Source organism: Hemitrygon akajei, unplaced genomic scaffold (genome assembly GCF_048418815.1).
Source record: "Hemitrygon akajei unplaced genomic scaffold, sHemAka1.3 Scf000065, whole genome shotgun sequence".
NCBI lineage: Eukaryota > Metazoa > Chordata > Chondrichthyes > Myliobatiformes > Dasyatidae > Hemitrygon > Hemitrygon akajei.
Genome location: NW_027331951.1, coordinates 3,678,993 through 3,692,456, shown reverse-complemented (window position 1 = coordinate 3,692,456; position 13,464 = coordinate 3,678,993). Strand labels below are relative to the sequence as shown.

At 51.1% G+C, this 13,464-nt stretch overlaps 1 protein-coding gene across 3 annotated transcripts; it reads left to right on the top strand.

Annotated features, from left to right (window-relative positions):
• The first annotated feature begins 208 nt into the window (after positions 1 to 208).
• On the top strand, positions 209 to 13,145 carry LOC140721942 (uncharacterized). Of its 3 annotated transcripts, XM_073036767.1 has the most exons (10): positions 209 to 293; positions 1,121 to 1,269; positions 1,849 to 1,920; positions 3,523 to 3,642; positions 5,467 to 5,583; positions 7,708 to 7,872; positions 10,150 to 10,292; positions 10,735 to 10,799; positions 12,066 to 12,126; positions 12,902 to 13,145. In XM_073036767.1, exons 2-10 carry the CDS (start codon positions 1,203 to 1,205, stop codon positions 12,962 to 12,964), a joined length of 873 nt encoding a protein of 290 aa, XP_072892868.1. In that variant the 5' UTR covers positions 209 to 293; positions 1,121 to 1,202; the 3' UTR covers positions 12,965 to 13,145. The 3 variants fall into 3 exon arrangements, with proteins under 3 accessions (XP_072892868.1, XP_072892867.1, XP_072892869.1); XM_073036766.1 differs by lacking the exon at positions 12,902 to 13,145 and having other exon boundaries at positions 12,066 to 12,411; XM_073036768.1 differs by lacking the exons at positions 10,735 to 10,799; positions 12,066 to 12,126.
• The last annotated feature ends 319 nt before the right edge of the window (positions 13,146 to 13,464 follow it).

Genomic DNA, 13,464 nt, shown 5'->3' with positions numbered 1-13,464 from the left:
TCTCTCTATTAACGGGATTTTTCAGGAGGATTGGGGAGTTTTGGCGCCTGGTCTTACGTCATTTTCTACTCGATATCGGTCCCTCGTTTCTGAGCCTCTCCACAGTTCTGTGTAGATAGGCCGATTATTTGGTTCTTGTCGTGTGTGCAATGTCACCAATCCGGACCCGCCCACTGCTCGCCTCTCCTTCCTTCCTCTTCCCTCTGCAACACAACAGCTATCAGACACACACAGACACAGACGCGCCGTCTCCGAGGCAGACACACGAGTCAAGACTTCTGGAGCGGCCAGAGGTAGGGAGATGGTGGGGAAGGGAGGAATTGTGAGAGGGAGAGAAGGAGCGGGTGAGGGCTGAGGGTGGGAGTTGAGGGATACGGAGGGTGGGTGGTGAGGGAAGAGGGGAGGGAGGGACCAGTAGGGGAGAGGGAAAGAGGAAATGTGTGGGGGTGGGAAGGGGAAGCGAAAGAGGGTGTGGAGGGAAGGGAACGAGAAATGAAAAAGGCAGACGGAGTGAACGGGTGAGGAGGGTGGGTATTGGGGGAAAAGGATAAGGTGAGAGACGGCTGCGTGTGCCGAGTTAAGAAGCACAAAACCTTTCCCCACCCTCGAAAAGTCGGAAGGGGAAAGTGTAGTGGGATATGTGGAAGGAGAGCGAGTGGGATTAGAAGAGAAAAGGGGAATGGGAGAGAGAGAGGAAGGGAAGAAGGAAAGGAGAGAGTGATAAAAGCAGGAAGGTGGGAGCGGGAGAATGAGAGCGAGATGGATTGAGAGAGAGAGAGAGAGAGAGAGAGAGAGAGAGAGAGAGAGAGAGAGAGAGAGAGAGAGAGAGAGAGAGAGAGAGAGACAGAGAGAGAGAGAGAGAGACAGAGAGAGAGAGACAGAGAGAGAGAGAGAGAATGCCGTGCGATCAGGGAAGATAGAGGACAAGGAAGTCGAGTGTGTGCTGCGGTGTGTCCTTTGGCCAGTTACTCTCCAGATCTCTCTCCTCCCTCTATTTCTCATTACCCCGCCCCCGCCGCTCTCATCTCACTCAACCACACTCTCTCACACACACACAATCTCTCTCCTCCCCGCACTTCCTCTCTCATCTCTGTCCCTCTCTTTTTCGGCTGTTCATCAGGTGTTAGTGGACCACGGTGTCCCACTACGGGTTTCCTGTCCCGAAGGTCCCATCCCTTTCAGGAGATCAGAGACTCGACAGGATGGACGAGAGCGAGACCTACGAGAACATGCGGCTCACAGGAACGGACCCACAAGCTCCTTGGGGAGGTGAGTAGTGCAGAGAGAGGGAGATAGCTTACCGCTGTCTCTGACCCCGGGAGTATGAGATAGGATAGCATGGACGGAGCTACTCTCCATGGCTGACCCCGGGGATGTGGAGTGGTCGGTCGGTGCTGAGGGCGCGTTACTCGGTTTCTGACCCCAGGAGCTCATGACGAGTCGCTGTGAAGGGAGTTTTAAAGCTGATTTATACTCTGCGTAGTAGCCGAAAGCGTAGACTTTGCAAGTGGCCTGCGCCGTTGTGATCATTTATATCTGTGCCTTGGTATGTCTGCGTCGCTCTGCAATTCACCAGCCAAACGCTAGATGGCGGTGTGGTTTCTATGCCTCCCAGTCACTGATCCGGGATCTGTGAAGGGACAGTGTGGAGGGAGCTGCACTGTGTTTCTGTCTAAGAAATGTGTGATAGGGCTGTGTGGAGAGAGTTTCTCTCTGTGCCTCAACCGTGAGTGTGTTATATGAAGGTGTGGATGGAGATTCACTCTGCGTCTGACCCCGGGAATGTGTGGTGTGACGGTGAGGAGGAAGCCTCTCCCAGATTCTCACCCTCAGATGCTCTGTCCCCAGCTGAACCGGATGTATCGTACGTGCAACTGAATATCACGGCCACCTCGGCGCCCCGGGTCCGGAGAGATGAAGGTCAGTTTCAACTTTGTTGGTTTGACTGTGTTTAGGTGACGTGTCGATTCCTTTCGAGAGATCTCAGGGTAAACGTACAGTTGACCCCGATAATTCGCTGCTGCAGAACACGTCAGAGGGAACTCGTGATATAGACCATGATGAGGGAGCTCTGTGGTAGGGTCGGTGTGGAGGGGGCGCTCTTGGACGTACGGTGTGCATTCAGCACATTGGAAGCGGGGGCAGTGTTTCGTGTGGATGGTGCCTTCGTGAGGGGATGTGTGGACAGAGCCCTGTGGGATGGGGTGAGGAGGCAGTGCTGTGGGAGGGTAGGTGTGGATGGTGCATCGTGAGGGAATGTGTGGACAGAGCCCTGTGGGATGGGGTGAGGAGGCAGTGCTGTGGGAGGGTCGGTGTGGAGGGGATAAAGGACATTGAGGAGGGAGCACGGTGGGGAGCACGGAGCGGAGGGAACTCCGTGGGAGGGCTCGGAGAGGAGGGACCTCTGTGGGAGGGTCGATAAAAAGCATTGGAGGGGTGGTGATGAGGGAGGGCCATGGACGAAGCGGAAAGTAGGCAGCGCTGTAGAAAATTTGAACGATTCTCTCAACTTTCAAACGAACCCTTTCTCTCCTCTGATCTCTCTGTCTCCCTCTCTCTCTCTCTCCTCCTTTCCGCGCTTTCCCTTCCTTATTCCCCTCCCTTTTCTCCTCTCGTCTGCCTTCCACCATCCTCCACCTCACACATCTTTCATTCCCCTCTCAACCTCTCCATCTTTTCCACCTCTTTCTCCCACTTCCCTCCCTTGCCCCTCTCTCTGCTCACTCTCTCTAATTTCGCACACCTATCGAAAATCCCTATATCTCTCTCTATCGGGATCTCTCCCCATGCCCTTTCCCCTCTCCTCTTCCAACCTATTCCCCTTCTCCCCAATTTCAACCTCACTCCCCTTACCTCACTTGCCCAACTCTCCAAACTCGCACCTCTATCACACTCTCCCTTCCTTCCTTCCTCAACCTCGCACTCTCCTTCGCACTCTTTCCCTCATTCAATGCTCATTCTCTCACCTCCGGCTATCTCCGCCCCCCTGTCAAACTGTTCTTTCCACTTCGCCCCATTTTCCGCTTATCTCCCGCTCCGCAACCTCTTCCCTCTATCTGTCCCTTCTCCTTTTCCCATCTCTCACAATCTCTCTTTCGAATCCTCTGTTCCTTACCCTCTCGGTATCCCACTTTTCTTCTACACTCACTCTCATATCTCCCTCTGCTCTCTTTGCTTTCTCTCGTTCTTCTCCCTCCCCTCACTCTTACCCTCTACCTCCGCTCTCTCTTCCTCTGCCACTCTCTCCGTCTCCGCTAACCATTCTCATTCCAATTCTCTCTCTCCTATATTCCCGCTCATTGCCTCTATCGCTCACCACTGTCTCTTCTCAATCCATCTGTCATCTTCTCTCCCCCCCGTGTTCCCCGTTCCCTCACATTCTTTATCCCTGCCTCTCATCTTTCCCCCTTTACTTAACCCACACTTTCCCTACTCTCCTTTCGCCTTTCTCTGCCCCCTCTCTCTGCCCTCACTCCTCTTTCTATTACCTTCTCTCTATTCCTCCCTCGCTCTGCGTCCCAGGTGGTCTGAGCTCCACCTACGCAGAGGTGAAATTTCCGAACGACGAGCCCGTCATCGATGAGGATCAGGCTCCTCCCATTGCCGCGGGACCCCCTGAGCTGCCAACCAATGCCCAAACAGGTCAGAGATCACAATTATGACGCCGCTGCGACAAATCACGTGTTAATATGCAGAACTGTGTGTGTTTTTGTAAATACTGCAAATTTCTCTCCTTCAGCCACTTTCCTAGCATCTCGCCCCACATACCGACCACCATTTGGGTACAGAAAGTAGTCACTTGGGTGCCCAATTAAATTTCTTTCCTCTCTCACCTTCGCCGTGTACGCCTTCGTCGGTGACTGTAGCTGATGTGACCCACATGGTTCTGTACACCTCTGTAAGGTCACCCGTTCACGCCGACGAACAAAGCCCCTCTGTAAGGTCACCCGTACACTCCAACGAACAAAGCCCCTCTGTAAGGTCACTCCTAGGATCCAAGGAATCAAGTCCAGAACTGCCCGACAACACTTCATAACTCAGTCCCTCGAGCTCGGGCAACATCCTGGTAAATCTCCCTCTGCACTCTTTCCAGCTCAGTTACATCTTTCCTACAGCAGGGCGAACCAAGACTGAGCACCGAAATCCGAGTGCCTCCTCGCCGACGTCTTGTACAACTGGGACGTGACCTCCCGACTCCCGTACTCAGTGTCCTGACTGATAAAGGCAAACGTGTCGAACACCTTCTTCACCAGCCAGTCGACCTGTGACTCCCGTCCTCCTACAGACTCCTTCATTCCTCAAAGCTCCCTGTCCTCCAGCGATCTTCACGTCGTCTGCAAACTGCAACCGGCGTATTAATTCAAGCATCCAAGTCTTTGACAGAATAGAAGAATAATCGGTCACAACAAGACCCTGTGGAATAACACAGGACACCGTCAGCCAACATGTAAAACCTACAGCACAACACAGTCCCTTCGGCCCACAAAGATGTGCCGAACATGTCCCTACAATAGAAATTACTAGACTTCCCGTTCGCCCTCTGTTTTTCTAAGTTCCATGTACTTGTCCAGAAGTCTCTTAAAAGCCTCTATTTCTGTGTGGGGTATCTATCCATGTTTCTATAAAAGACCCGAGGGTATCTTACCCTAATTGAGGTACAACTTTGGGAAAATGTATGCGTACACACATTAGTGTACTATTGTTTAGAAAGAGAGAAAATTCAAAATGCGGAAGTGCAAAGGGACTTGGATACCCTGAAGGTCAGTCTCCAGTTTGAGTCGGGGGTGAAGAAGGCGAGTGAAATGTTGGCATTGATTTCTAGAGGTACAGAATACAAGAACAGAGATGTGATGTTGAGGCACTCGGAGACCACACTTGGAGTATTCTCTGCGGTTTGGGGCTCCTTATGGATGTGCTGACATTGGAGAGGGTTCAGGGAAGATTCACCAGAATGGTTCCAGGAATGAGAACGCTACTGTATGAGGAACATCTGGAGCTTTTGGGCTGTATTCCCTGGAGTTCAGGAGACGGGGGGGGGGCGGGGAGGGGGGGGGGGGATCTCACAGAAACTTTCCGATTGTTAAAAGGCCTGAACAGATTGCATATAGTAAGTTATTTCCCATGATAGGGGAATCTAGGACAAGAGGTCACAACTTCAGGATTGAAGATGGTCCATTTAGAACAGAGATGCAGCTAAATTAAGTGTTAGTCAGAGACTGGTAAAGCTGTGGAATTTGTTGCCACAAGCGGCTGTGGAGGCCAAATCAGTTGGTGCATTTAAGGAAAAGATCGATAGTTTCTTGATTAGCCGGGATATCGAAAGGTATTTACAGTATGCAGGGGGAGTGGGGATGACGGAAGAATTGGTATAGCCCATGATTAAATGGCGGGGCAGAATTAAATAACCGAATGGCCTACTTCTGCTACCATATCTTATGCTCTCATGGTCTTGTGGTCTCTCCACAGCTGCGCATGAACAGCAGCCGAAAGTGAAGATCGGAAATGTACCGTTCCGTCAGATCTGCCTACTCTGTGTAGTTATAGGCGTCTTCCTCGTGATAGTGGCCGGTCTCTCGATCCATGGTGAGTGGAATGGTCTCCCGGTGGAGTCAGACCATAAATAAAGAGAGTGGAATGAATTGTTAACCGTGATAAAAACACGGCATTTACCATAACAAAATCAAGACTCGTCCTGAAACGCCATTCACTATAACATCAACAACGCTGTCAGGGTCATGACGTTCAACGAGACACAAATACACTCCTAACCGCGACACTGACACGACCATCGCCGTCACACACACACACACACACACATGGCTGTTGCACTGACCGCAACGTGCCCCTCGCTGTAACATCGACATGCCCCTGACCGTGTCACTGATAAATTCCTCAAGAGACACCGACACAAACCTCACAGTGACACCGACACGCTCTTCACCGTGACACTGAGACACCGTGACACCTTCACGCTCCTCAGCGTGATCCGCTCCGCACCGCATCGTGAAAAAGACTCAGAGACAGTATCGCTCCTCAGCATAAAAACCGATGCACCGCTCGCTCAGGCAATTTCTCACACCTCACCCTGACACAGGCAAACCCCTTAACATGATACCGACACCTAAATTCACAATGACACCGACATAATACACTCTGTGACACGGACACACACCTCAGCGTGACCCTCTCACACCCACCGTGGCCATGACATGTCTCTCACTGTGACACAGACATACCCCGCTCTGTGAGACCAGCACACTCCACACCATGACACAGATACTCCACACACGGTGACACCACACGCCCCCCTCACAGACATTTTCCTCGACTTGACATCGAGATACACTTCATTGTGATCCGGCACACCTCTCGCCGGGGCACAGAATCTCCTCACAGTTTCCTCACACGCTCCTCACAGCAAATCGGACATGTCCAGCATGATACTGACGCAGAGCCCCATTGTAACATCAACATCTTCACCGGGACATTGATATACACCCTAGAGTGACACAGACACGTCCCTCACAGCAAATCGGACATGTCCAGCATGATACTGACGCAGACCCCCATTGTAACATCAACAAAATCTTCACCGGGACATTGATATACACCATAGTGTGACACAGACACGTCATCACAGCAAATCGGACATGTCCAGCATGATACTGACGCAGTCCCCCATTGTAACATCAACACCTTCATCGGGACATTGATATACACCATAGTGTGACACAGACACGTCCCTCATAGCAAATCGGACATGTCCAGCATGATACTGATGCAGGCCCCTATTGTAACATCAACAACATCTTCACCGGGACATTGATATACACCATAGTGTGACACAGACGCGCCCCTCAAAGTGGCGCCGACGCCTCTCACTGTGCCACCAGCACATCCTTCACTGTGACACCCTTCACCGTGAAACTGACACAACAAAATAATGATGGTGCATAGTTCCCTGAAGGTGGAATCTCATGTGGATAGGGTGGTGAAGAAAGCTTTTGGTATGTTGGCCTTTATAAATCAGAGCATTGAGTATAGGAGTTGGGATGTAATGTTAAAATTGTACAAGGCATTGGTGAGGCCGAATTTGGAGTATTGTGTACAGTTCTGGTCACCGAATTATAGGAAAGATGTCAGCAAAATAGAGACAGTATAGAGAAGATTTACTAGAAAGTTTCCTGGGTTTCAGCACCTGAATTACAGGGAAAGGCTGAACAAGTTAGGTCTTTATTCTTTGGAGCGTAGAAGGTTGAGGGGGGACTTGATAGAGGTATTTAAAATTATGAGGGGGATAGATAGATTTGACGTGGATAGGCTTTTTCCATTGAGAGTAGGGGAGATTCAAGCAAGAGGACATGAGTTGAGACGGGGGCAAAAGTTTAGGGGTAACACGAGAAGGAATTTTTTTACTCAGAGACTGGTGGCTGTGTGGAATGAGCTTCCAGTAGAAGTTGTAGAGGCATGTTCGGTATTGTCATTTGAAGTAAAATTGGATAGGTATATGGACAGGAAAGGAATGGAGGGCTATGGGCTGAGAGGTGTGAGTAAGCGTTGGGAACGGACCAGAAGGGCCGAGATAGCCTTTTTCCATGCTGTATTGTTATATTGTCACATGGTTATGATCTCCGTGACCAGTTCGGTAGCGTGACGCTGACTCACGGGTCACTGTAAACGCTAAACATCCTTCACCATTTCTCTCAGTATCACAGATTCGTCAGTCTATGGAAACCTGCCACCGAAACTACCATGAGTTAAACTCAACCCTTCAATCCAAGCTTATTGCGCTCAACTCTAATCTGTCCGTTCTTAAACAAATGCACAGCGATCTCCGTCACCAGTTCTGTGAATTGTTGACCAGCAAAATAGGTGAGGCATCATCCCTCTCTTTCACCCGCTGCTCATCACAGGGCAGGCATGGAGAGAGGAAGCGTCACTCTCTGCTTGACATCGGGAGTGTGTGAAGAGATGGTATGGAGGGTGATTCACTCTGTGTTAGACCCGGTGAGTGTGTGATGGAGCTGCGTGGAGGAAATTCACTCTATCACTGAATCCAGGAGTGTGTGATGGGACGTTGCGGAGGTGGAGTCACTCTGTGTCTGACTCCCGGAGTGTGTGATGGGATCGTGGAGAGACAGCTTCAGTATGTGTCTGATTCAGGGAGTGAGTGATGGGACGTTGCAGAGGGAGCTTCTCTCTGTGTCTGACTCCCGGAGTGTGTAATGGGATCGTAGAGAGAGAGAGCGTTTGTGTTTGAATCCAGGAGTGTGTGATGGGACGGTGCAGATGGAGGGTTTATTCTATGTGACACCGGATTCTGTGATTGGATATTGTGGAGGGAGTCTGAGACCGTGAGTGTGCCATGGGAGGGTGTGGGCGGAGCTTCGCTTTGTGTGAAAACACAGGTGGGTGTGATGGAACGGTGACCTCACTCTGTGACCCGTTAGTAGATGCATGATGGGACTTAAGGACGGAGATTCACACTGTGCTATACTCGGGAGTGTGAGATGGGGTGGTGTGAAGGAAGCTTCCCTCTGGGTCTGAAATTTGCTATGTGGTGCGTTGAGAAGCAGACGATGGAGAATCACTCTCACTCTGATATTCGTCGTGTGTGCTGTTCCCTGACGCCGGGAATGTGTGAGTGGCGGTGCTGAGGGAGCTTTCCTCTGTATCTGACCCCGGCAGTGTGTTAGGGGCGGTGTGCAAGGAGTAGCACTCAGAATCTGACCCGGGAAGTGTGACAGGGTGGTGTGCAGGAAACTTCACATCACGTCTGACAGCTGGAATGAGTGTCTGTGTCTGACTCCGAGAGTGTTTGATAGGACCATGTAGACGGACCCCGGGCGTTTATAAAAGGCAATGTGCACGGAGCTTCACTCCACGTCTGACCCCGGGCGTTTATAAAAGGCAGTGTGCACGGAGCTTCACTCCACGTCTGACCCCGGGCGTTTATAAAAGGCAGTGTGCATGGAGCTTCACTCCACGTCTGACCCCGGGCGTTTATAAAAGGCAGAGTTCACGGAGCTTCACTCCACGTCTGACCCCGGGCGTTTATAAAAGGCAGTGTGCACGGAGCTTCACTCCACGTCTGACCCCGGGCGTTTATAAAAGGCAGTGTGCATGGAGCTTCACTCCACGTCTGACCACGGGCGTTTATAAAAGGCAGTGTGCACGGAGCTTCACTCCACGTCTGACCCCGGGCGTTTATAAAAGGCAGTGTGCACGGAGCTTCACTCCACGTCTGACCCCGGGCGTTTATAAAAGGCAGTGTGCACGGAGCTTCACTCCACGTCTGACGCCTGGAGTGTGTGATGGGTCCGTGGAGAGAGAGATTCAATCTGCGTCTGACCGTGTTAGTGTGTGATCGGACAGTGCAGGAGTCTTAAATCTGTGTCTCACCCCGTGTATGTACGATGGGACTCTGTATTTGACACAGTGTGCGTGTGATGAGAAGCTATGGCGGGAATGGGGGTGGGTGAGAGATTTTGGGTTTGAGGTCATGCGTGTGTCTGACATAGGGAACGGTGATGCATGCCTGGAGAGGAGACATGACAGAGGTATACAATATATTAAGTGGAATAGATAGAGTGGGTATCCAGCGCCTCTTTCCCAAGGCAAAACTGTTTAACACAAGAGGACATGGCGTTAAGGTAAGGGGTGGGAAATTCAAGGGGGATATTAGAGGAAGGTTTTTCACTCAGAGAGTGGTAGGTGCGTGGAATGCACTACCTGAGTCAGTGGTGGAGGCAGATACACTACTGAAATTTAAGAGACTACTAGACAGGTACATGGAGGAAATTATGGTGGTGGGGGGGAGTTATATGGGAGGCAGGGTTTAAGTGCCGGCACAACATTGTGGGCCATAGGGCCTGTATTGTGCTGCATTATTCCATGTTCTATTCCCTCTGTGTCTTGACCCCAGGAGTGTGTGATGGATGGTGTGGAGGGAACTTCACTGGGTCTGATCCTTGTTACTTTATGATAGGTGGTTGCGGAGGGAGATTCACTCTGTGTCTGACCTCGGGAGTGCGTGATGGGACCGCGTGGAGGGAATTTCACTCTGTGTGTCACCCCTGGTGTGTGCGATGGGGAAGTGTGAAGGGAGTATCACTCCTTGTGTCACAGTTCCTTTTCCCTGATTTTCAGAGCAAACTTGTTCCAAGGACTGGATCACAAATAAAGACCGGAGTTATTACGTGTCCACGTTTGAAACATCTTTCCCCAGAGCGATGCAAGAGTGTTCAAACCGTTATTCAAGGCTGCTGGAAATCAATTCAAGGGATGAAGCGGTATGTGTCACAGCACGAGAAGATCCCACAGAACCACAAGAATCATCACACACTCCCGGTATCAGACACAGAGTGAATCCCCCTCCCCACCGTCACATCGCACACTCCCCGAGTCAGACACAAAGTGAATCTCCCTCCACACCGTTCCATCACACACTTCAGGGGTCAGGCACAGAATGAATCTCACTCCACACCGTCCCATGACACACTCCTGGGTCAAACAAAGAGTGAATCTCCCTCCACACCGTCCCATCACGCACTCCCGAGGTCAGACACAAAGAGAAATACTGGCATATGCTCCCAGCACACACTCACGGGGTCAGACACAGAATGAATCTCCCTCCACACCGCCCCATCACAGTATCCTGTTATAAGCAATAGAAGGAAGGTACGTAGATAGTTTTCAATTCTTGGCAATAATGAAGTAAATTTAACTTTCCAGCTCTTTGTATTCCACAATCTTCTGGACTACAACCTTGTTTACTGGATTGAAAAATGCGAAAACGGGTGAGATTATCACTAATCTGTGGGGTGGAGATTGGTTATTGACATAGTCCTGACGGGAGAAAATGGGATTAGTTTACGGACTGAAGTAGTTTTGTGTAAAAGGGAGGGTCATTGAGATTTGTTTGTAGATTGTACGTGGACAGGGGTTAGGGTGGCACGATGGGAACATTTTGGGGCCGACATGTGTCTGTCGGGGAAGGACACAGCAGTGAGAATATTTCGGAAACTGCCAGGGGGCAGTGGGGAGAGATCAGTGACAGGGATTATTTTGGTACTGACGCATGTGGGTGAGGACAGCGCGGTGCAGTGGGATTATGTTGAATAGTGTCGCCGGGCTGTGAGGAGAGGGATTAGTTTGGTGAATGACACGGATCTGAGGTGCGAGAGTAGGACAACTGGATTAGTTTGGAGACAGATACAGGGCGGTGGCAAACAATGGGTTAACAGAATTAGATTGCGAACTGAGGCAAGGATGTTGGAGAGAGGGTGCCAGTGGAATAAGTCTGGAGTTGGACCAGAGGCTATGGGGTGAGCGCGGTGTAGTGGGATATGTCAGGAGACAGACACGAAGCTCTGGGTAGAGGAAGGGGCAACGAGATGAACCCGGAACCACACAGGGCTGAGGGAAGATTGTGGAACAGTGGGATTCATTTCGAAACAGCCATAGTTCTGTGGGGAGACGGTGGGAGAGTGGGGTTTGTTCCTGGACTGAAACAGATCAGAGGGGGGAGTGTGGTCCTGTTCGATTCGGATGGGGACAGAAAGGGGACTGTGGTGAGAAAGCGGTTCGGTGGGATCAGTTTGGGGGATACGGGGCTGTGGGGAGACATTGGGTCAGTACGATTAGTTAGAGAACTGACGCAGGATTGTGGGGAGACATTGGGACCGTGGTATTTTTCTGGGTACCGGCACGGGGCTGTGGGGTGAGAGTGTTTCAGTGGGATGAGTTTGGAGACTGAAAGGGGGCTGTGGTGAGAAAGCGGTTCGGCGGGATTAGTTTGGGGGATACGGGGCTGTGGGGAAACATTGGGTCAGTACGATTAGTTAGGGAACTGACACAGGGTTGTGGGGAGACATTGGGACCGTGGTGTCTGCCTGGGTACTGACACGGGGCAGTGGGGGAGAGTGGTTGAATGGAGAGATTGGGGACTCACGCAGGCAATGAGGAGAGATGGAATTCATGGGATAGCTTGGGGATTGTCTCGGGTCGGGTTCTCCACTGAAGCTGTTTTGTCTCTGTTGAAATTGTTTAACCCTCCTGGATAGGAATGTGGGCCAGAGTCTCCTGTACAAGGCGTCATTTGGAATACGCGTCTGCAGTCAGTGCGTAAGGAATAACCTTTGTGTTCATGATCGGCGTTTCATCTGCGAGAAATCGGCACCTTTGTTCCCGGATATTCCTGAAAAGATCCAGGCTCTCTGCCAACAGCCAGTGGAGTCGACATGAATCTAGTGACTACCCCCATTTTCTCCTCCTTCTCTCCCCTTCACTCTCACTCCTAAACCATGTCAGATTCGCTCCGCACCCTCTCTGCCCCTCCCACCTTCATCTCCTCCTCTTGTCCCCATCATATTCTCCCCACCAGACACCGACAAACCCCTCTCGCCGTCTATCCCCTTCGTTCTCGCCATTCCCCCGTACCGCTCTTCCTAGTTCCCTATACCTTCCTGTCTACCCCTTAGGTCCCCTTACTCCCTCGAACTTTCTCCGCCCGCAATTTCTCAGCTCCCTCTGCCCACCTCTTACACCTCTCTCCCCTTCCCTCCCCCAGGCGCTCTCTACCTCCCCTCCCCGTTCACTCTAAACATTCCGACTCCCTGATCTCTCTCTCCCTCTCTCTTTCTGCTTTCCACTCTCTCACACATCAATCCTAGCTGTCTGGTTCTCGATAACCCAACCCTGGGTGAAAATCAGTCCGCATTCCCTCTGACCGTGCCCCTCTCGGGTTTATGGAACTCTGTAAGGTTATAACTGCGCTCCAGGGAATAAAGTCCCAACCTTTCCTCTTACCCACCCTAATTCAGTCCTCCGAGTTTCGGTAATGTCCCCGTAGAACTCCCTGTACAATATATCCAGTTCACTGACATTTTTCCTAAAGCAGGGCGGTCTCACCGACGTCTTGTTCCACGGCAAAGGGACCTCCCGACTCCTGTACTCGGTGTGACCGGTGAAGACCAGCGGGCCAAGTGTCCTGTCCACCCTATCGGATGTTTTCCACAAGAATCGCTATTTCAATTATTATCTGAAGCTTATAACCCCTGGAATTTGTTCCTTTGAAGCATTAGTACGGAGCAAAGATGTACAATTAATGTAAATTGCAAATATTAAAAAACACCCGAGTTTTTGCTGATGCGTTGAAAGATGTGATGGGGCAGGGGAAGAAGCTGTTCCTGAATCGCTGTGTGTGGGTGTTCTGTCTCCCGGAGCTGTCAAATACTCCTCCTATAATACGACGCCCAATTCCGTTATCATTTCCGTGAACCCTCTCCAATGTCTCACATCCCCTGTGAGATAAGCGATCGGGACCTGCTCACAGAACTCCAAATGTGACCTCAACAGTGACGTATTGAGTCTGAGAATGACGTCCTTGCTTTTACGTCCCAGTCCTCTCGAAATGAATGCTGTCATCGCATTTGCCTTCCTCACCGCCGGCTCAAGCTGCAG

What these genes read in the sequence shown, in the direction of transcription:
- LOC140721942 (XM_073036766.1), top strand. Translation starts at nt 1,203, where the DNA reads ATGGACGAGAGCGAGACCTACGAGAACATGCGGCTCACAGGAACGGAC. An exon ending in CCGGGTCCGGAGAGATGAAG is followed by an intron (nt 1,921 to 3,522) that starts GTCAGTTTCAAC and finishes TCTGCGTCCCAG; the next exon opens with GTGGTCTGAGCTCCACCTAC. An exon ending in GCCAACCAATGCCCAAACAG is followed by an intron (nt 3,643 to 5,466) that starts GTCAGAGATCAC and finishes GTCTCTCCACAG; the next exon opens with CTGCGCATGAACAGCAGCCG.